The sequence below is a fragment of the Gallinula chloropus genome (assembly GCF_964237585.1).
Source record: "Gallinula chloropus genome assembly, chromosome: 9".
In the NCBI taxonomy this organism is placed as follows: Eukaryota; Metazoa; Chordata; class Aves; order Gruiformes; family Rallidae; genus Gallinula; species Gallinula chloropus.
In genome coordinates, this window is record NC_140094.1 from 23,111,458 (window position 1) to 23,135,694 (window position 24,237).

The 24,237-nt window shown below is 40.5% G+C and overlaps 1 protein-coding gene across 1 annotated transcript; it reads left to right on the forward strand.

Annotated features, from left to right (window-relative positions):
- Positions 1 to 222: 222 nt before the first annotated feature.
- KLF13 (KLF transcription factor 13) lies at positions 223 to 24,086 on the forward strand. Its single transcript, XM_084267840.1, has 2 exons — positions 223 to 926; positions 23,737 to 24,086. The coding sequence occupies exons 1-2, from the start codon at positions 386 to 388 to the stop codon at positions 24,027 to 24,029; spliced, it is 834 nt and encodes a 277-aa protein (XP_084123966.1). The 5' UTR covers positions 223 to 385; the 3' UTR covers positions 24,030 to 24,086.
- The last annotated feature ends 151 nt before the right edge of the window (positions 24,087 to 24,237 follow it).

The following is a 24,237-nucleotide window of genomic DNA, read 5'->3' on the forward strand; positions in this document are numbered from 1 at the left end:
AAAGCTTATTCTAGTGTCACTACGCAATGGAAGGGCTGGGGAAGCCGCATCTTTGCTTTATTGCGTTACCGAAAAAACTGCATTAACTCACACTCCAAGCAACAAGCTGCCAGTGCCAGGATCTCTCTGCTCTTCTCTTCCATGGGACTTCCAATGCTCTTTTTTTGATTTACGGACAAGCTGGGTGTGATCGGCACGAACAGAGTGGGGTTTTGATGGCAGCTAAATCAGCCTTTACTTCTACACTGAGATCCTAAGAAATAAGAGGGGGGAAAGCCTGCTCGTGATATTTTTAAAAGGGAGAGAGCAGTGTTTTGTTTTTTGGTTTGGGTTTTGGGGTTTTTTTTCTCCTTCTGTTTGGATTTCTTTTTAAACTTAACAAAAAATGGCAACAGCAGCGTACGTGGATCACTTTGCAGCGGAGTGCCTTGTTTCTATGTCCAGTCGTGCTATTATCCATAGTCCCAAAGGGGAGCCTGATCCCCAACCTGATGCAGCAATACCTCCTTCATCAAATGGAGAAGATAAACGAGAAGTCAGAGAAATGGGGAAGGACAATGGATCATCATTACTTGTGGTAGCTAGCATTTTAGCAGATCTGAACCAGCATGTCCCGAACTCACCTGCTCTAAGGATGGAAAAAACGGAAACCTTTGACATAACAGAACAACTACACATTTCTATTGCTCCTAAGGAGTTTGGGGAAGAAAGTGTGTCTTCAGCTGGTAAGCGTGGAGGAGGAAGAGCAGCCACACCTACTAGCCTGGCTGCAGTAACTGAGCCAAGCCCCAGACAAAAGAACAAACGCACGAGAAGCTGGACTGACCCTGAATCACCCCAGAAAAAGCACAAATGCCACTATGTGGGGTGTGAAAAAGTTTATGGCAAATCTTCCCATCTTAAAGCTCATCTAAGGACCCACACAGGTTAGTTACAATCCAGCCAGAGATTTCTTTGTTACAGCTTGGTAATTGAGTGTTGAAAAACAAAACCAAACAAACTTGTATTTGGCCACCATTATGATTTCACCTCTCAGAACTCACGCTTGGGAAAAGCAAACAACAACAAAAAAATCCCCTCTGGGAATAAACCCTTACTGGGAGTAGATTCAAAGCTAATGTCGGCCTTCTTTATTACTTAATGTCACGGGGAACCATGTGTGGGTCGTCTGTGTGGATGGTACCAAGCTGTAACTTTTAGCTGATAGCCGCCTTGTTCTACTTCCCCTTTTTTCAGTGCCTCTTACCCTCCCCCATCTACTTTTTCCTACCCCATGCTCCTGTCACTACCTTTATCCCAGCTTATCACTTCCCATGCAAGCATCAGTACTCTTGATACTTTAAAATTAAATGTTCTAGAGGCACCCAAATAACAGTGTGTCTGTTTCTTTCTTCAGCAGACACTTGTGTGAAAGCTAGAGTAGGCAGGAAGGCAGTTGAGAGGCTGAACGTGAGTCACAAGGAGACATTTGTCGGAACTGTAGAGAGAGGGGACATGCAGTCTCAAAAATGCTTTTAGCAGCTGAGGAAAATGAATTTCGAAACAAGATACATTTGAAAGCAAACACTAACTTGTTCTGATCAATGTTTACTACTAGGTGAAGACTTACTTGATCACTTTTTTGTTGCTATTTTAATTTGAAACACATAGAACAAGTAGAAGTCCTGCACTGAAACTACTGAGTGCCATCTTGAAATAAGCCCCGTGACTTGCCAGACCTCATTCATGCCCCTACCTGGTGCTGTGGGACAGGCTGGCTTCCAGTCAGGGAGCACGACAAATTGAGGAGGCAGATTCCTGCTCAAGGCACTGATCATAGCACAGGTGGAGAGGCACCACACCAACTAGAGCACTTACAAAGAGCATCAATAGCCTCAGAACTATACATGATTTAATGACTCTTGAACAGCTTTAGCTCAAAGGTGGCAGCCTCACCCACACCAGCCATACCTCTTCAGCGTACCTTCAGCTTTTCCTGCTGCCTTCTAAAGGAAGAATCCTTCCACATTGAGGGTATGCTTTGCTCCCTTTGGGAGAGAAGAAAGTCCCATCAAGTTTGAGTACACAGATGGACAATTCCCCATGCTGCACAGCCCAAGGAACAGCGTGTTCTGGCACCCCTGGCAGCCTGCCCCGCTTTGCACTGTGTAATTGCTTTTTGCCTCCTTGGGAGTTATGCGGGAAAGGTGCTTCCACTTGGCCTGCAGAGGGAATGATCTCCATTAATTTTCCGTTCTTTTGCTTTCTTGTTTCTGCCGTTTGCCATTGTGCTAAAAGTGAAAGATAAGTTTATGTTTCTGGGCTCCGAAACCAACGAGAGACCGAGAACGGGAACTTATGTCCCCGGTAAAAAGCGAGAGGGCTCTGCCGTGCCCGCCCTGCGGGGAGAGGAGCGGAGGGCAGGGCCGCGGGGGGGAGGCGTCGCTTCGGGCTGCCGGCTCAGCCGAGTCATTCGGGGACGCTGGCCTGCCTCCAAGTTCGCTGTTTTTTCCCTTGTCCTCTTTAACTCTTCATTTTCCGTATTTTTCCCAGGTCTGTAGGGCTTAATCGGTTATTGCTGTAGCTAACGGCACTGAGAGAAGACAGCATGTGCGTGTCTCTGAGCTAGAGGGAAAGCAGGGACTGTTTTTGCCCTGGGAGTGGCCGGACCCTCGGGGACTACAGCTTCTTTGTTTTCTTGCGTCTCCAGTGTCTGTGTGGGAAGCTTTAAACAAAGCTGCCAAGTTTCCCTCCTCACTGGCAACAGGTCTGTCTCTGTTTGGATTGAGTTTTAAACAGGCTGATGTGACTCTTATTCCTATTGCAGAATGTTTTTTAAGATGTTTGCTTTTTTTATTTCTTTAAAAGAAGTTGTGACAGGTTTATGTGACACTAGGGCTTAAGCTAAGAGAAAAAGTGATGACTTCCAGGACTGGCAAACATTTGTTTTTACGAAACACATAATAGGTTTTAGTGATGTAGAACAAGGGTTTGGGGTCTCGCCTGCCTTCAGTGGTCCTGAGACAGTTAAGTACTGTGTACACATCAGGCTTTCTGTCAGATGGCTAGTGTGATGACTATCCACCTCACCACAGTGGTGAAAGTAGTCAGAGTACATAAGGTGCTTAAAACAACTGCCCTAGTAATTCCCAAACCTGTTTAGTAAGAAGCAATCAAAAACTGCTATGGAGTAGAACTGCTTGCTGTATGACTAGATGAGCTGGTATTTAGGGGTGAACTAAAGGCTAGGAACAATACTGCAGGGTAGTAGGTGCTGATGATAATGCTAGAGATATTTGAATAGTACAGTTTATGACATGCTTTAGAAACTTCTTATCCTTGTCTGCTACTGCACTTGGAAACTAAAGGCTTTGCTCTTCATGCTTGGAGGAAGAACAGTCTACATTGTTAGGCTTATGGTCTGGCAAAGAGATACAGAGCCTTCCCAGTGCTACTGGGTCAAATCCAGCTCACTTTGGTAGGGAATCAACGCTATTTTCCAGTTGTTTGGTGCCCTGTGTGAAATCCTTCTGATAGTTATAGCGAGGTTGCAGTGCTCAAATGTCCACAGCACAAACCTTATGGCACAAGATTCTAATTATCTTATTTAAAGCAGAAGAAACGAGATGGAACAGCCAAGGAAGCAGCATCTGCCTTTTGTCCTTAGCCCTTGCTCCTACTAGTACAGTTTTGGAGTAACTTTCTCTATTGAAATAAACGTAACATGGTAGAGAATCCATAGTTCCCCATGTTTGGTACACAAGTGGTTGGTTACGCTACTTCAGCCTTATGAATGGCTTCATCTATTAAATCGACAAACCCTTGAACCAGCCAGAAAACATTACTCACCAAAATCTTTGCTATTCTCTCCACCAGCTTTCAAACCCTGTCCCTCCCCTCCCTCTAGGTTTCTTTTAATGTTTATGTTTTCCACTCTTTCAGTGGATATCCTGGAATTAAACATGATCATCAGCCACAAAGCTCTTGAAGTTTTAATGTTTACCAGAAGCTTATATTTAGTTTCAGTGGGTAGAGGTCAAATCCAGATTCTCTTCTGCCAAGGTTCCTGTAGACCTCAGAAGCTATGTTGTGATCCACGGATGAAGTCCTTTCTGTCCCAGGCTATACTGATCCCATTGATAGAAAAATTTCATTGGTGCACAAGTTTTAAAAATCCTCTCCATTCCTGAGAAAATTCCTAAATATAAAGGGCTTTTAAGTTATGTGACAAAGTTCTCTTTCCTGTAAGCAGGTTTTCAGCATGGTGTCACTGTGAAGGTTTGGAAATTCTCTGGAGTCACTATAAACCAGTCTCTTTTGATACACCAATGGGAAGGGTACAGGGCCTAGTAGTCACCTACAGACTACAACCTTATAAAGCAGTCCAAGACTGCTGTGTTCTGAGAGATATAGAGAGCCCCAACTTACTGCATTATTCTATGTGTTTATATGTAGAGAAAAGCTGATTGGATTTTGGGCAGGGATTGTGAGCAATTAGGCTGGACAAGCTGGAGTAGTATTTGGCCTGTGTTTAGGTTGGTAAAGAGGCCTTTATATAAAGTACAGCTAAAAGGATTTTAAAAAGAGATTGGTTTTTCACTTTCATTTCTAGTATGTCTGACTTGCTCTGAGGACATTCATTCTAAGATCACGTCTTTGAAGTTGGTCTGCATTAAGGTGGTACCTGTGTGTATGTGAAGAAACTGATTAACCTATGTAAGGAGAGAAGCAAGTTCACATACCAGTGAAATAAAGTTTATCTTCCACTTTAGAACCTGATGATTACCAGAAACTTAGTTAGAGAGAAAATAGGGAATGCACTTGGCTTGGGTTTCCTTTACCTTTCCTGTAGGCATGCAATGACTCTAGCAGGGGTATATGTACATGTGTGTGGCATGGACCCAAGTCTTTACAGGAGACACTTACGAAGGGAGAAACTTAATCTGTTGCCTCCTGTGTCACTCAAAAGAGCAGAGGAAAGCAGGATTGCAGATTGCTCTTGTCTAGAGCAGGATGAAATGAGTTGGTACCACTGGTGCAATCCTCTGAGATGCCAGTTGGGTTGCTCTGGATGCCAGGACTGAATGAGAAGCTGCACTCCCTCTGAAGAGGATGCCAGAGGAAATTGAAAAGGCCTTTCCCTAGTGCTGTTTTCCCACAGGCAAAACTACAGATAAAATTTAATTTGACCCTCTGCACGTTGCTCAGCAATTTCAGTTTTAGTGGCTAGGCCTCCTGGTTTTGACGTCTTGTGTTAACAAGTTAGAAACAGCTAGCTGTCTCTGCATGCCTACCTCAGGATTGATAGCATATGACCAGATTATTGAGAAGCTCCAGGGTGCCTCTGGGCTGTTGTGTCCCATAATGCTCTTCTGTCTTCTACCTCCTGTCTTTGCTGACTGCATCAAAATATTTTCCCTATGTTTTTTCATTATTTAAATTACTGATCATAAGCCTGTATCTAACAGTCTATGTTCACTGAAGATAACAAATAATCAGTATATATGCTGTAAGTGTCTTAATGGTAAAATCTTTGAAATAAGCACGGGGCCTAAATTTCTTAAAAAGAGTAGGGAAGCTTTAAAATTTAGAGTTTTTCAAAAGGAGCTCAAATCAGGAAAAAAGGCAGAACTCTTATTCACTTCTTTTACCTTATTAGTCCATGACTGAATAATAGGATTCAGTTAAATCAGGTGCAAAAGAGGTAGGGTTACATTGGTTACATGAAGAATCCAGTTGGCTGAAAATGGTCTTTATCACATGCTGGAGTAGTGTTAGGTACTAGAGAGAACTAAATCTCCTGGTTGTTATACAAGTTTTTCTGTGAAGGGCTTCCCCTTCCCTCCTTTTTCTCAGTCTTCATAGAGATACTAATGCAGAGGTCACAAAAATAAAGCTGCTGATAACAGCTAACAGAGTTTATGCATTGTAGCTAAAAAGTCTTTAAAGCAAAGCTGCTGTACTTACCATTGACATAACTGTGATGGAAGGTCTACTATGAGAAATAGTCTTCTTTTTCCTTCTTCACCATTGTCTTTGAAACAGGCATAATCAACATATTTAAATATTCTCTCTCCATAACGTGCCCCTACTTTTGCTGAGTGAGGAAGAGAAAGATGAAAATCAGTTTAAAAGACAAATGAGCATTGCTTTGAATCTGAGGGGACACACGTGGTTGGGTTGGGTTGCACTGCCACACAATAAACCAAGAAAAATAAATTTACAGAAAGAAAATTAATCTGTTAGTGGCTTAGTTCTTTGGGAATCAGATTTTACTGAGACCAAGACAGTTACTGAGACAAAGCTAGCTCAGGCAGTGAGTTGCATGCCTGTGCAACCTGTTACCTTACCGTAACTGAGCAGAGGATAATTAACAGCAAATGTCCCAGTCAATATCATGTACACAATTCACTGTTCACTGTTCAAAGATTGCCTTTTCTACAGGGTGAAAGCTTTGGGTACCTAGTGGAAAATCTGAAACATCAGAGAATTCTCTTTTCACAAACCATCTTCCTTTTAGCATGGAGGTGGTACTCGGGTCCAGTGTACTATCACCTATTAATATTGGAAGTGGTGAGGATAGATGATCTTGCAGTTGTTTTCCTCATCCTCAACACCAGTAGCAGCATTTTCCTTCTCAGTAGTAAGACCTGAGTCCTACAGACAGTCTAGAGTAAACTGCAAACAATCTTTTTAATGGATGGCCGACTTCAAGTGATAGCTGTGTTTGTTTTAGAAATTAATCATAGTCTTATGGAAAAAGTGTTCTGAATGATCTGTAGAAGATGCTTCTGCAGTAGCACATACTTTGCAGGACACCAGGAAGTATTCGTATGTGACACTTTGTACATAAGCAGATATTTTACTAGAGTTCTTTATGAAACAAACTCACAACTGGGTTTCATCTGTAAAGAAGGCATCTTTAACCATTTGAAATACAACTGTTGCATTGTGTTATGTCTGGCCAAACATGGTTATGGCATGTCTGAGAGCAGAAACCTGCAACTTGTTTATATTGGACATGTGGTTCCTAGTTCTGTTTTATAAGTTAAGCGTGTTCCAACTACTCCCCTGCCCCCTTCCAATCCTGGATCAGCTGTTTGGAAGTCAGTGCTGACAGAGCCAAAAATGTACGCTGCTGTTGAAATGCAGGACAACCTTTGAAGGGTCCTTTCTGTAGAATTTCTATAGGTATACTTTTTTCCTTTGTTAACCACTTGGCTTTTATTAGGTAGATTGGAATGGGCAGCGAGTTTATTATCTTGCTGTGTTCAGTTTCACAATAGCTAGACAATGTGGGTTATTTAAGTGCAGGCACTGAAGTCAGACACATATATCCTGTATTTTTCATGTCTTGCAGATTCAGCAGATCTTACAGGGCCTCACTTAATATAAAAGGTTTTAAAAGTTCAGAGTGCCACCGTTATCGTTACTGATAGAAAAATGAGTTCAGAAACTCCTTTGCAGCTCTGACATAAAAAAGCATTTACTAACCAGGAATTTGGCACAAGTCAAATGGTATTACAGCAAACATATCCTGAAATGACCTCTAACACAAGGAAAATATTTTCAGCCATCAGTTACAGCACTTTTGTAGTGCTCTCAGGAATTACAGACAAAATATTTGTGACTGGGTATCCCTTGATATTGCAGTCAGTGGATCAATAAGCTGTCTCAGATTTACTGCATGCTGTATTTCTACACGCCTGCTCTCTTTTTCAGTTATAAGTTAGGTGAGTTTTTAGAGTAGAGGTACCTGAACAATTCACATGAGAGAGCACTGCATTACTGCTACACATTTTGCAGGCTTTCTGTCTGCTTTGGTCCTGCAGCCAACCCGGGTATACCTGCACAGCAAATACACAAGCAAAATGGGTATGCTAGTTATGCAGCCTTTACTGCCTTCAACAGCAGCTTTTAAAACTGGTCAAGGAGAGAGGCAGAAATGCTAACCACTTAGTTCCAGAGTAAGACCAGCTGAGGAACAGCAGCCAAAAAGGATGTATTGAGCTTTTTAAACTAAGCAGCTGTCAGTATTTCCACTAGAGGAACTTACAATGAAGCCAGCTGAGAAGCATTAGAACATGACAGCACAGTCCATCTTCATGTTTACTGCAAAATTCTGCTGAAATGGTGAGATGTTTATTAATAGATCAGAGAAATATTGGTTTGCAATTTGGGGGAAATAAATGAAATTATATTGTTAAAAATTTGCATACTAGAATGGTTCTTTACAGATTCTTGCAAAACTTCAGCATGCATATGGCGCTTTCCCGTGTTCTTAATCTGGTAGTTTAGGATCCAGCTGTAACAAATACAAGCAGGGGTGCTGCTGAAATCTCACTGAACCACGGAGTAATTCTTGTTGTATATTGTAGGGGCTTACTGAATTTAAATTTGCAATTTCTTTTAAACGGTAGCAGGAGGACTGCAGACTTGCATTGATACATGATTGTCTTGGCAGTTTTTGATTGCTCTGGTGGTTGATATATTTTCCAAAATCCATGTGAATTGTATGCAGCTTTCATATACATGCACATGAAACTCTTAATAGAGCACTGAAAGCCCCTCTAAGTCAATGGAAATTTCCATTTGAGATATATACGTCCATACAAGCAGTGCCACTAGAATGTTGGCAGATGGCTGCTTTTATTGTATAATAAATTGACGGTGTATTTGCAAAGAATATGTTTGAAATTCTCAGATGGCAAAAATAAAATGGAATTCTTTAGCTACTTCAAAGGATTACATCTCTGCCAGGATTCTCACTGATAGACTTTTCCCTCTTTGTGCAGAGATGCATGGTATTGGCACTTTCCATTCCCCCCAACTTTCATCATTCTTGGAAACAACTAAGTTGTTGTCATTAACATTTTACAAAGGGTCTTTCTCAGATCACCAACAGGTGCACTTTTAGCTTAAATAGAAATACATGAGCAAAAATATGAGCAACCAGAAAAACAAATGCTTTGGAATTTATCCATGTCCCTACATAGTACTTAGCATAAATACACCTAAAAGAAATCGATGCCAAAGCTCGTTTTTTCAACAAATGGCTGAAAAGATACAGAATTTGGTCATGGGACAGGTTTAATATTAATAGATGCTGGGGTGTGGATTTAATAGAATCAGTTTTACTTCAAGCTATATAAGACTATTTCTAGCTAATCACCTACCCCTTGTCTTAAAAAACATAATGTGGTTTTCCTTAAAAAAGGAAACTCTTTTAAGCTCATAATTTCATGTTTAGTTTGGAAAGAAATCACTTCCTCTCCCTACTACCTGCACATATAGTAAGCATTGCATTATATATATAAATACATATTTTTTAAAAAGTAAAGATGACTTCTGGTGAACCCCAACTCTGAATCTATCCCTCCTTTGTGTTCTGGTGAGGCTTTGAAGGGGGGATAGGGCCTTTACAGCTAAGTAGATCAGCTCAGTGTTGCTTAGATCGCAAGACATGCTTTCTGGAGAGAGGATTTTTTCTCCGCCCACTATTTCTAGCTTTTACCTGCTCTGCAGAATAACTGATACTGTTGAAAAGGTTAAGTTTTTAAATAGCAGACAGGTACAATAGCTGACAGAGTTTGAAGAGGCCTGACACGGTAACTTTTAAGAGGAAAAGTGTCTCAATTCCTAACAGTGAGTTTCAACAGGTGCTACTGAAAGTGTTTTAGAATTCTGGGCATCTGTCTATGGTATTCACACCAGCTCCATCTATGGTGCAGATCCCACAGAATCTGCAAACTCTTAACTCCACAGAACAATTGAAGAGAATTGTGATACTTACACCATAACAATCTGCTTAAAACTGTTAAAACAAACTGTACACATGTATTGCAATTCCTCTGTAATCCTAATCTGATTATTTATGAAAGACCTGTAGAAAGCACAGACATACTGGCGGAAGCGTGTATCCCACTGTATGTTGTGGGAACACAGTGCTATTCACAATTCATTCTACTATGGTTATATTCCACAGATTCCTTAACATCTCATCCACAAGTGAGTTCAGTTATCACACAATATTGGGGTAATTATCCATGCTGAAAGACTCTTTCACCATCTTTGTACACTTTTCCTTCCAGCTTGAAAGAGCTTTGTTGTGTTGGCATCTCCTCTTAGTCTCTGGTACAGTCTTGTTAATGGCATTGACTAAATCAGACACCATTTATGCCAGCTACTGTTTGAGTTTGGAGTTTAAATTTAGAAATCTTGTGTCTGAGGAGCTGTTTTATTTACAAAGCATTCAGAGGATGAGATAGTCAGGCAGGTTACAATGTCATCTTTGCCGCGCTCATTGAAGTAGGCAAATATTGTACAACAGCTGGCACAAATGCTTTACCATGACCCTTGTCCCAGACTTGTACAACTGGGAAACACAGTGATGAAGTGTTTAGGAACATGATTGATTGTCAGATACCTTATACTGTCTAAGGTGGTAATTTATGAAGCTCTTACTACAAAATGCAGAGACAAAGCTGTAATGAGAAACAGCTTTTAAACCAGCATCTTCTAAAGCAAAGCTTTAGGCAGTCCCCAAAAGGGTGTTCTCTCAGCTAAAAACAACCAGAACATTTTGTCATTCTGTTTCTTACCCCAGCTTCAGTATATGGAATTGACAAATGTTTCTGGTAAGTAGTGTGGACTAAATAAACACATACTTCCTCTCCAAGGGTAAACTCTCACCTGCCTCATGGTAACTAACTAGGTGGTGAAGGGCTATTCATTTTTGGAGACTTTTTTGCTAACACTGCTTACTGGTGAAAAGCCATGTAGAGCTCATCTGTTTTGATTTGCTATAAAGTGAGTACGTTAGAATATAACTGCTATCATAGAATCTGATCCTTTTCTTAAAAACAAAAAACTGAATCCTGGTTTAAACATGGAATATGGCTTTACAGTCTGGGCAGATTTTTTTAAGTTTTTGCAAGGGATTTATGCATGCCTTGAATGGTAGCTGCCTGGTGTCAAGCAGCAGACTTAACTATTTAAGTATCAGCCCATAAAACTACTTTCCAGAGCTGCCTGTTCCCTGAAGCTGGGTGCTCTGTATGGTCATTTGCTGATGCTGCTCATAAACTACTTCAGCACCACTTTGCTTTCTGGCATAGCAATCCACCCAGAACAAGAATAAAAATAAAAGGAAGTTCCTGTTCCCTCTCTATACATTTGCAATAAACTCTCAGTATCAGATTTTACACTCAGCTTTACAGCTTTAGCTGTACTTAAAAATGGTGAAGTCCCGTGTTTCATGTTACTGTGATATTGTTGATTAAACAGCTGAAAAGTTCAGAGACGTATCACAGCAACAGCCAACTGTACAAACTTCTGTTTGTTTGGCTTCTAGCAAAAATAAATCTCATCCTGTCCCCAAATCCAGAGAGATGCTGAGCACATAAATGTCCTAATTTACGTGCGATGTCTATTCCTGCCAATGTATGTGGAGTTCAGTTGGGGGCAGATGACATTTAACATCTTCCAGAATTCAGATAAATAAACTACAGGTTTTTGTTTAGATGAATAATCCTTCAGCCTGTTATTTTGCATACCAGGATAACTTTTAATTAATTTGTTAAGCTTTGCTTTTGCAGGCACTTTACTGTTTTTAGTAGAAGAGAATAATAAAAAATTGTTGATATATCAATAGAGAAAAGACTGATTCATAGGGTCATAGTTATTCACACAAGTGCTGGGTGAAGCTCATGGACCCAGTTTCACAATTTCAGCATGAATTCATGACAGTTCACACCAGATTAATATAATCTGTAATAACCTATTTAATTACTCTTCCACTTAAAACATTTCAGTTGTCATACCAGAGATCAGGAGTATTATTGTACATTTTTTAATGTAAAGCACCACAAAAATTATTTGTGAGGTAGACTTTCACTGAAAGCAGTCTAAACCACTACAGAGGGCATTTCTATGTTCATTGCACAAACAAGGCTAGTTTTTGATGTTTCAGCTAGATTTCAGACATTCTTGTGATACAGGCATCTTCAGATTCAAGTATTTAGGTTTGATCCAAACTCGGATAAATTAAAACTTATGGTCATCTAATTAAACTAACTAAAATTTTCCGATAAGGATTAGATAACAGCATTTTCAGGTAGAAGACCCTTGGGTTGTTAGAAGAGCAAGCATCAACCTGTATCCCACACTGAAAGCTGAGGAAAGATAGGTCATCACATTGATCAAAAAAGGAGCACAATTATCCATGGAGATATGTTTGCAAGAGAATCTTCAAAGAAGCAGTTGTGACCCTTAGAGGACACTACACCGCATTTTTGGTTCCTGCTATTTGACCCACTGGTTCATTCTGCTATGCATATAATTTCTCTTTGTAAACACCACATCACTGAGAATGAATGGCTTGATGATGATCCCACAGCTCTGTCAGAACATAATTCTAGGATTCAAGAACACAGATTGGAAGAGGAAGGGAAGTATCCTATAGTAAGCATGTGATACTTTTTTTAACTCTAAGAGTGGGCTGGGCAGAGACCGGATGCCAAGGAGAGTAATACTCCTTAGAGCTCCCATGGAGCTGGTAACAGTCAGATGTCTGATCTGGAGCTGTTTGGAGTTTGCAGAGTGGTCTGGGTAACAGTGAACAGTTCTGAGGTAGCACAAGTAAGATCCACACAGCAGTTTTTGATGGAAACCTTTTGTTTCCGTTGGTACCTTAACTCTGCATTCCCTGGAGACACATTTGGTTCAGTTGTGTCAGCTATGGGTAAGATTTTTTTTCCCTCCTGGAGGAGGGAGAATCAAACTGAGTAGTTCCTTTCTTGGCTTCAGTTGCTGTCTGCATAACATTTTCATTAATCACCATATTTGCTCTAACTGAGGGTGAGTACTACAGCTGAAACCATCAGCTTGTAGCAGACAACAAATCAGTATGCTAGAACAGAAATAACTTGAGACTGCAAGTGACTAAAGATCTCAGTCGAGCACATATCTATCAAGGTCCATGCTGTCACCTTCTGTTTCGAGTGTTAACTAGACTCATTTGAAAAACCACTCTGTGTTTATTGTTACATACATTTGGAGAGTCATCCTCTACTCTCTTATCACTGCAAAAGGTTTGAATTGGCTTGTCAATGACAGGAGAAGAACAAAATCCCATGTACGTTCACTGATGTCAGTCTCTGTCTTTTGAGAGGCTAGACATCTCTGACCTGTGCTGAAGACAGAAGCTCTATATGTAAGGGATGAAGAAAGCCCCTTAAAACAAGAAGTTTCTAGCTCAAGGCAAGAATTCTAGGTTGAAATTCCTTGCTGCAGTGATGCGATAGGTCAGATTTGCGAATTTCAGTGGTTTTTGTTTTGCAACCCTAGTATTCTCTTGAAGCATATGCATTAAATACTTGACCAATGGAGAAAGGAAAAAAAAACCCTCAAATTTTAGTTTTCTCATTGTGATACCCACGTGCATGTAGAGGTTCTCTTTATATAGTGTTTCTTTCATTTTCTATTTGCAATAGAGGCTGTAATAGTCATCCTCCTTTCTTACATTAATACATCTGAGTAGAACAAAGTAGAGAAATACAGTAATTAAAGGGCTACTGTATTAATCCCCAGAAACTCCCTCTTTGCAGAGAGTCTGATACTTCAGTGTAGTTTGGGAATGACACATAACTAAGATACATCTTCCTTTCCCCAGAATTCATCACTTCGTCATTTCAGCATAACACAATTTAATTATCTTGCATCTAAGTGCAAAGTCAAAGGGTCAGTTATTGATCTCCATTCTTGGAACAAGCCACAAGAGAGACAAAATCAAGTGGAAGTTGCTGCTCTTTTAAGTTAGTGGCATTTCAGCTGTTACACTGAGTGCTAGCCTCAGACTTAATGCCTTGGAGATAAGAAAACCCAGTAAGAGTTTTAGGCTTACTGAACAGAAATTACATGCAGATACTGCAGGTGCTTAACTTTGACAGAAAACTCAATATTTAGCTTACATTGCTTTAAACATAAGCTCTTTAACACTTAGGCTGTTGCCTTTTGTTTTTCAAGAGTTAAGCCTGTCATTGGTATTCAATAGAAGACCACTGTTTGCTTACAGATTCCAGCAGCAGAAGTGAAAAAAACACTGCTTTTCTAATAGGATGTGGCAAAAGTCCGTGTAAACAAAGACACTGCACTTAATGGAAGCCCAGTCAATGGAAATGGATGGAGCAGGGTCCTTTCTAGGCTCCACACTCACCTAGACGTAGAAGTTGTCCCTGCTATGTATAGTAAGTTCCTAACCTCACGGGTATCTTAATGGCTCAGATGTTCCTCTTTTCTTCTTTGGTTGTGAATCAGAATTTTCGGGAAAGAGAATGAAATGGCAAACATCAAGCTTTAGAGTTAAGACAGAATCAACCAACGAGCAGAAACATGCAACAACGTTAAAGCCATTTAGACTTATTGGGAGATTTATACCTTATATTTTAAATTGCAGGCATTGTAAATGGTATCTCATAGAATTATGTAACATTACCATCTTACTGGCTTAAGGTTTCCTACCTTTGGAAGAGGTAGCTGAAGTTTTGGTTACTCAGAATTTTAGAGTAACGGGTACTGCTGTACTGATAACACATTTAAAGTGTACCAGCTGTCGGTGCAGTCACATAACAAGACTACAGTAAATATGACACAAAAGAATCAAGAGAAGTACAATGTATGTAGATTTTGACAAGGCCATCTAGAAGATAGAGAATTTACACAGTTGGCTACCACAAAGTTGTGCAAAGTTGGTTTTCTAGCCATCAAAAGAAAACTTTGCCTGCCCTCCAAGACACAAGGAACATCTTTCATGCCCATTATATTTCTGTGAGGAGAAAACATACACGTGCATCTCTTTCTTACCTCATATGGCTAACCTGAATAGTCAAGGAATTAATGAGCAAATTTACATCCAAACGTAATTGTTCTTACTCCATTTGTGTATCATCAGTAACTCCCACAGAAACACTTTGCTAAGAACAGCACAAAAAATGAAGGGGAATTTACCACATCCAACATCCAGGCTTAGTGAGGCATCGTGGCCTTCAGGTGTACAACATACAGTGCTACATAGGGTCAGGGAATGGAAGAGATGAAATCCAGTTTTGTTCACTGACCTAGGCTAGAGAGGTCTCCTCCTTCCTTTTATCTCTCCAGTTAGACCTGTGGAGCCAAGTGGTATTTACAACAGTTAGTCAAGGCATACTAAACAGATGGCATAAATGGTACAAGTGATGTAGTTTAAACTTTGAGTATTTGCTCTGGGAGTGTTGTCATTGAGACTGCCACTATTCATAGTTCTAGAAGTGACCTGGGCCACACTTTGCAATGACGTGGGATGACTTTTCTGTAAGGCCAGAGAATTTCACCCATAAGCTCTTTCCCATTGTCTCTCTCACTCTTCTCTGATACTTTTCTTTTCCTTTTAACTATGGCACATTTCGGACTAACGAGAAAAAAAGATGACTGGAATGGAGCAGAGTTCCTTGCTGTCAAACCCCATCATGCAAAATGCTGTGGTGGATGTGCTTAATAGTTCCCATAATTTTTCAGATAGGCCGACAATGCAGACATACAGCCTTGCTGTTGGACAGATGATTGGCATGTTCAAAGGCATCACTCGTGTCTCGCTGTTAGAAATAACTTACAAAGAAGAGAAAGGAGAGAATCAGCTGTGATGTATTAGTATTTTCACAGAACCTTAGCAATATAGGTATAAAGATAATATTTACAGCTGTTCTGCTAAATTTCAGTGCTTTAGATACCAACAATATGGTTTCCTTACCTTCTTGTCCTGGCTACTAGCAGGACAGCAAAGACAAGGATGCCCCCATCTCCTTCACTAGATGAACTCCCTTCATTTTGCTAGTAGCTGCCGGTACCGTATGACCCTTGGTAAGAATAATAATGAGGAATCTCTAAGCCATAGGAGTGTTGTACAAATGACACAGCTCTGTTCCCTCACTTTCGCTTTCTCCGCCTTTAGTTTCAGAGTTGTCTCTGTGCTGGCTTTTCTATTCCACTGGATCCTACTAAGGCATCAAACTGAATCATCAGGTGCACACATTCTTACCTAAGTGGTGAGTCTGTGACCAGGTTAATTAATTATTCAGAAAGCTAGAAAAGCGCCTATGGTTCAATGCTTCAGCTAATTCAGTCTCTTTGCTAAATACTTCTGTTACTTCTAATAGAGAGGATGTATTTCAAAGATTTGCATCTATGTATCTATCCCCATCATAAAAGGAAGGAACCTTGAAGGCTAAACTCACCTTAATGATTTTGTATATAATTGTGTTTCAAGAGGAAAAACTCTTAATATGTTTAACACACAAAAATCTAACTAGGTTTACACTCCCAGTTTTGATGTAGTCTGCATAATTGACTTCAGAGCTTTACAAACCCCTGGCCTCATGCAACTGATTTTTTTGTCATTTCAAAAGAGGAAGGAACATAAAAGGGAGGGGTTGTGTAACGAAGGGCGAAGAGATAAAGTGTGACCTCTTCAGAAACCAGGAAGTGACAAAGTGCAGAGCAGAAAGCCTAATAGTAGCGATAACGAGTCTTACGTATCTTAGCACCAGAATACAGTAGAACAGGTAGCATCAGAGTGTCAGTGCTCAGGTCTGCAGATACAGATGTAAAGTTCGTACTGTGGGATGCCTGGGGAATTTTTATGATTTTTTTTAATAGTCTTCAATCAATGGGAAAGAATTTAAATTTCTCAGGATTACCTAATTTTTTGCGTGCTGTCAGACACAGCGCTTCGGAGGCCTGCTTTACTAACAGTGTGCAAAATGACCCATGGGACAAATGTACAAGACAACTAAAGGAACTTAGCATAACACTGGAAAGTAACTTTTTTGTACTTAAGATGCTGTAGGGAATCCCCTAAGACTCCTTGAGCCACACTGCAGTGCTAGAGGGTGTATTCTCAGTCACATTCTCAGTACAGATCTAAACCTATTCCAAGATTTCTTTGTGAAGGGGAGGACAGATTTTCATATACTTACACTTGGCTGGCCAGTCCACCTTTCTTGACTGTCTTTGAAAATCTCTTGTGCTTATAAGGACAGGCCGTCCAGTGGGAGTTGAAAACACAGGTCTCCAGTTAGTCAATAATAATTTCAGGCATTTAATCTTCATGGAGGGAAAGCTGACAAGAAATGTTAAGGAAGAATATTAATAACTTCACATTTCTTTATTAGTGAGAACTATAGAAACTGTATGTTTGGTGAACAGGTGATCACTGACAAGTAGTCTTTTATGAAGAACACAACTATGTGTCAGTTAAACTCAACAAATAGTTCTAATTTTTTTTTTTATTTCAGAAAAGTTGTGATATAGTGTTTCATGTTAATTAAAACAGTGTTAGAAAAAAACATCCCAAAATAATAAGGCATTTTGGTCAACCAAAAAGAAAATTACTATGAATTTTGTGGTTTTGCTGAATTCTTCTGCAGTTCAAAGGGTTGTGGTTTTGTTTTTTTTTTAATTTTTCAGTTGGGCAGAAAATAAGTTATCCTTATAGCTCCAGCCTTTGTTTCACTGTTTCATTCAAAACCTCAGAAAAAGGGTTTAGCAATATTTCTTTCAATTAAATTTATGGCCATTTCATTTTAAAGCCAACTTGCTTTAAGATTTATTTTCCAGATCCTGGAACATAACTTTCAGCTACTTACTGATTGTTTGTGTGAAGTGGTCTGGAACTACGCTTTAGCTGGGAGTGGAACACAGTGTTTACTGTACTGAACACACAGTCATGCCGTTCAGCAGAGATAAAGCGAGACCTAAACAGGAGTTAACACAGTAGGCAGAAAATGGCTTGGTAAAGATAGGTTAAAATTTCAGATTCTTAATTCATTGGGCAAAAATGCAGGGTTAAAAACCATGGCTAAGCTAAGTACTAAGCTATAGTAACTCACACAGAGCACTTCAGCTTGAGCATCCCAGTTTGAAAAGGGATTTACTGAAGCCACTGAATGTGTATTTTAGACAACAGAAACATTATGTGATGGAATGTCTTGGAGGGAAAAAAAAAGCACCTAAAAATGCTAGAATGATTCTGTCTTGACAAAATAGAAGCAAATGTGGCTGTTAAAAATACAGTAAAGTAGCCAAAATTATTAGAAACTGAGATTTAAGATACAAAGACCTAGAATATAACTGATAGAACACAATCCACTTAAAAAAAAATAGTAAATTGTTTCCATTCTGCTGGAAGTGAGTGTTAATAGCTGCAGATAACTGCACAGAACATGCCAAATCAGTTATGCTGGGATTGGGGCAGACCTGCCGGTGGTTAAGGCAAGGGGAGGAATTTTGCACCACTAAGATTTCTCTGGCATTGCAGCCATTATCATTGTCATATCTGAATGCGTGCTTGTAATTTGCTGTTCGAGTTATTCTAGTTAGCTGTGGTTATAGCAAGTACCATGGTGTAATCTGTACTCTTAGACGGAGCATTTCCAATGCAGGCATTTCCAGAGCAAGCAGTAACACACACTCACTTAAAATGTAAACCTGCTGCTTGGAAATTCCCCTTTCATGAAATATTGGTATGTGTCTAAATAACTCAAGGAAAATTTTAAGGTACAGAAAAATAAACCAAGGGTTTAAATAATGGATCTGATAGTAGCTGTTGCAGCCCTGCACTGTTGTAGTTTCCTGTGCATGCAGAAGACGTAAGATCCAGAAATTTATCAGTGTAATGACTGGATTTAAGATTATAACAAAAATGCACATGCTTTAAAGTGAGGTTGTACTTACTGCCTGGGTGTGTGCCTGCTGGAAATCTGGGATCTCCAGTTCCTAAAAAGTCACATCACAGAAAATGCAACTAGCAGGAACATGCATGCTTCTGTCAGTAGGTACTAATGCAACCTATCTCCTTGCTGCTGCTTGGGGAGTATCCAATAATGTGTGAATTCAGACTGTAGCTTTTCTTGGATTTGGGCATTCATACCCCACTCCCATACTGGGTTTCTGGTGTCTAGTGACAGCCTACAACTTTTCCTCTCACTGAGCATTACTAAAATGTCCTAATTTTCCTGGAATGAGGCAAGCTTAATATTGCTCAGATCACTACCTCTGTTTGATATGGTTGAAGCTAGCTGATGTTTTCAAAAGCCATTGGACAGACGCACAGAAGTGGATGCAAAAACCATGACTGTCTTTAGCTTGTTTGGTTAAGAAATGTCACTAATTTTAAAATAACTGTTTTCAATTCATGGGGATTTGGATATACGAGGCTTTAGAATTTTTGGTTCCTTTTTAAATGCTTGATAAATCACCATGCATCTTAACATCAAAGCTATGCAATACTCTCTTGCATTCAGAAAGTTAAGGGCATGTTCTTTGGCTGTGTATAAAGGGCTTGTTTATAAACAAGAAAAACATATTAAAATATTCATACTTACGGAAGGGCGACCTTTTCTTTTTTTTAACTAGCAGCCCGTGTCAAGAAACACAGCCTCTTGACTGGATGGTTTTTCCAAGGATAGCATTGCCTCCCTTGGAGGAAGGCTGCTTCAGTCCTGTGTCCGTCTAACTGTCTGCTCCTCATTCGCCCCACCCAGCTCACTGATACGTGTTTCCAAATATACCCTTAATTATGGACTGTAAAAGGACTGTAAAAGATAATCAAAAGTCCTTCTATAGGTACATTAACAGTAAGAGGAGGATCAAGGAGAATCTCCAGCCCTTATTGGATACTGAGGGAACATTAGTGACAAGGGATAAGGACAAGGCTGAGGTCCTTAATTCCTTCTTTACCTCAGTCTATGATAGTAAAGATGGGTATTCCCTGAGTACTCATCCTCAGGATCTGGCTGACAGGGAGGGGAGGAATAGCAAAATTCCCATGGTTAAGGAGGAAATGATTACTGACCTACTTGGCCAGTTAGACACTAACAAGTCAATGGGACCTGGTGGGATTCACCCGAGGGTGCTGAGAGAGCTGGCAGATGTGCTGGCTAAACCCCTTTCTATCATCTAACAGAAATCCTGGCAGGCTGGGGAAGTTCCACTCGACTGGAGGCTGGCAGATGTGACACCCATATATAAGAAGGGCCGGAAGGAGGATCCATGGAACTACAGGCCTGTCAGCCTGACCTCAGTCCCAGGGAAGATCATGGAGAGGGTCATCTTGGGAGCTATCATGCAGCACATGCGTGATGGCCAGGGGCCTAAATTTCACATTGTAATTATGAAAACGTTTGGGATCACAGGTGTGTCAACCTGTTTTGGCATTTCAATCATTAGTAGGTTTTTAAGGGTGCTCAGGCCTATACAGTACTTAGGATCATTTTTTAGTTGCTATGCAGATGCTGAATATCATACAGATGAACTGGTGAAACAGGAAGCAGATTACTTCAGGGTCTGTACAGGAATGTCACTATATAGGAAAGGATTCCTTAAAACTATATGTGGGTTAGAAAAGTCAAGAGCACACCAAAAGCATGGTACACATCAAGCTCAGTACACATCATGTCTGGTTCCACTCTTGCTAGAGCTTTTATTTCCCACAATCCTCGGTGCACCTACAGACTCACATGCTAACACTCTGCAAGCAAGCAAGGCAAGTTTCTTAGTGCAGCTTCACATGCCTTTTTTTTTTTTTTTAATTCTCTCTTTGGAATGGGTGGAGTTCAGGAAGAATACGAAAATGTTCTTACTTGTGTAACTTTCAGTTAAGATCAGTCAAATTCAATTCTCAAATGTGATGTTTTTCCATCAGCTTGTGTAACTTTAAACACAAGTTATGTGATCTCATGTCCTCTGGCAGGGGAACTAGGTAAGTTAGTATTTAGTAGGATTTGGAACACAGAAACCCAAGCCTACTTAGAGCTGAAAAAAAAAATTAAATTACAGTATTTATTCCTTAACTTTTAAAGACATCTCTTGCTTGCACCTTTGAAGAGTAAAGAAGGCTGAGTTGTCTGTTGATTCCTTTATTTTCGAGCATCTTTATCTTTTGGAGACTTACCTCTCAGACCTGCTAGCGATGCTCGTAATGCACAAAAACACTGCTGCTGCCAAGGCATAGAGTTAAGACTCAGTATACACAGTCGCATGCTTAACATGCTACCTGTTGTATTTAAGATAAGTGATAACACTTCCACATTAATTTGTAGGATCAAATTCTACAGTCATTGTATAAAGGTAAAATTCTGACTTCAACATTGCCTTAGATGAGGCTCAAAATTTTTATTGCGTTACATACAGCCACTTCAATGGTGAAAGCTCTTTGTTGAGCACAGTATGTCCATGGTTGCTGCTTGTGCAAGAAAGTTGTACTGTGGCTTTGTGTTCCGTAATGAGATTAGGCAATCAATTCATATAATGTCTCATTCTGATTGCTTTAGTGCCAGTAAAAGGACATTTATATAACTTACCTGCACAGAAAACCACATCCCTTCTGTTTGAGAGATGAGACTTGATGACAGACTGTGAATCTCCACATGTGGTTTTGGAGCAGCAGCTAGGTCTTGTCTTGATTAATACCCTGCAGCAACTTTGTTCCAGACAGCATACGATTTTTTAATGAACAATAATGACTCTTGTATCTTCACACAAGGCATCTTGCATTTCCTCACAATACAGCTTTTCTTTGAGGAGGTATTGCTAAACCTCAAAGCTGGAAAGCACTCTAGAGACGTTACTACCACTACTAGAGTGACGCCAACTGTCAGAGCGGGCATGGCTAAGAAACTTAAAGGCGACTACCAAGAAGATATTAAATCAAGACTAGAGAGGATTGTGAGGAAGGAAAATTTCCTAGGAAGGAAAACAGGGGACAATAGAGAAATAGTGGAAGAAAGTCCATATCTGCTTTGGCGCAGCACCCAAATCATAACTACCATCAACAGCATCATATCAGGCAGGTGAGTAGGAACCTCAGTGTTATTCAGATCTGCAGTTAGGAGAGGGTTAGACAAGTTGTGCAATTCCTTCCCCACCTGACTCAGTGCTGGATGATACAGATCTTACACAATCTCACTCCAGAACCTCTTCTTGCATCAGGAACTGGACTGTCCTGCCTACTGCTGGCTACCAAATGCTAGACATAGAAAAGAGCAACTGATGTCATGCTAACTAATCAGCAGAAAAGGTACCATTTTTTCCTTTGTGCTTCAGGATGTTGTCAGCAGCAGAAGCTCACACCTTCCTTGTCTAAAAGTGGTCCTGCTAGTGAAGACCATTTCCTGACAACATTTGTAATGAAAATCAACACAGAGAAAATTTATTTGGGCAATAGAAACACCCAAAGGTTGTTCCCTTACTGGAAAAAAAGATGCCAGAGCCCAGGGATAGAAACTTTAATTCTGCAAGCCACATCCTACTGTCTGACTGTATCTCATTGATCTTCTTCCCAAGGGTCCCAAAGTCCTCGTAGAAGTGTATCTGTTGTATGGCCAAAACATACAGAAACTAGTGAATCTTGACACAGAACAGAAATGACTGGCATGTCCCACTGCAGTCAGGAGCATATCTAGGAACATGTGACTGGATACATTGACAAACAGCCAAAAGAGATTGGTTTGCCATTCATTATTTCACATTTCTAGCAGCAGACTGAGATGAGTCCTTTAGAGTTTTCAGGAAAACACTGAGGAGGAAATTAAATGGAGTGTTTTAAGCAACAAAATTGTATCCATTAAACCAGTTGGTGGTGTTTCTACTCTTAACTAAGTTTGTGGGGCCTGGGGTGGAGGCGGTGGGGCTTGAAGTTTTAGGCTTTAACTCAGGGATGTTCTAGATTAATATCAAATAAAGATTATGTGATGTTTAGACTCAGTAAGAACCAAGTCAACATACAACAATGTACTAGACAGCTCATTTCATGATTTGATGTTTTCATTTGTAATAAATGGAGAAATTAAGGATGGAAACATACAGTACGAGCTGCCGAAGGCTGTGCAGCACATTATTAGGGGTGAAGCTGGGAATATATTCTAGATATCCGTCAACCCAGCATTGCTATTTCTGCCTGTGACCTGTGCTTAAACTTCTCAGGCTGCACATCCACCACAGTGCACAGCTGTGCAATGGCATGGATATCACCCCTGTGAGATGCACAATTGAGAAGTGCAGCAGGTCACCAAAGCGCTATTTCTTTGAGGTCACTGGTCCTAGGTTAAGAATAACAGGTCGTGGGTTTTAGGTTAGCTATTGATTGATAGAAGGTTGCTACCTTCAGCATCACCTAGTTGAAGTAAAGTGCTCCCTGACTTACTAAGGCAGTGAGCAAGAGAAACCGTAGTACCTCATAGCAAATGAAGAAAACACCGGCATGGTTGTGGAGAACATGAGGCAAGAGCCTTAAAAATTGCCATTTTGCATTTTCACCAGAATTGGTTTTTAACAGCTAAAGAGAGAGATTTCATCACACCTTCTCAGCTCCAACATGGAGTCAGACAGACATAGGGACAGCTTGGAGGAATAAGCAAGTATTCTGTAGAGCTCAATTACAGATATTGTTAACGTCCGGAAGTGAAGTCCAATGGACTAGAAGAGAGATGAAATGTGACATACATGAAACAATCAGGAGCCCAGCATCCCTGAAGATCCAAGAAGGTAGCACTAGTTTGATTTTCAGTACTTTTTAAATGGGTTGGGATACCATGCTGACTTCCTTTGGCTCTGGCAGAAAGGAATCCCTTCTCCATCTAGTTAGTGCCAAGGGGCATCTGTTGCTCCCAAAAATCCCGCAGAAGACATTGCTATCCCTTCTAATCATGCCATCTGTGTTTCCTGCAGGTGAACGACCTTTTGAATGCAACTGGCAAGGCTGTAACAAGAAGTTTGCTCGCTCTGATGAGCTGGCCCGCCATTACCGCACTCACACTGGAGAAAAGAAGTTCAGCTGTCCTCTCTGCGAGAAACGCTTCATGCGCAGCGACCATCTGACAAAGCATGCCCGCCGCCACGCGAATTTCCACCCAAGCATGCTCAAGAGGCGAAGTGGAAGCAGCTCAAGAACAGGATCTGTCAGTGACTACAGCCGCTCAGATGCCTCGAGTCCAACGATTAGCCCCGCCAGTTCCCCATAGACATACCTGCACTGGATGTCAGCACTTTGCCTCTAATACTTAACGTGGAGTTTTGTGTTGCACACATTAAAAAACTCTGTTGCTTCCCCTCCTCAGTTCCCCACATCCACCTTGTTCTTTTTTGTTGTTTTCTTAATTGGTAAATAGCTGCCTCCCACTGCAATTTCCAGTCAAATTTTCTTTACCCAACCACACTAGTGGCTATTCT

What these genes read in the sequence shown, in the direction of transcription:
- KLF13 (XM_084267840.1), top strand. Translation starts at nt 386, where the DNA reads ATGGCAACAGCAGCGTACGTGGATCACTTTGCAGCGGAGTGCCTTGTT. An exon ending in TCATCTAAGGACCCACACAG is followed by an intron (nt 927 to 23,736) that starts GTTAGTTACAAT and finishes TGTTTCCTGCAG; the next exon opens with GTGAACGACCTTTTGAATGC.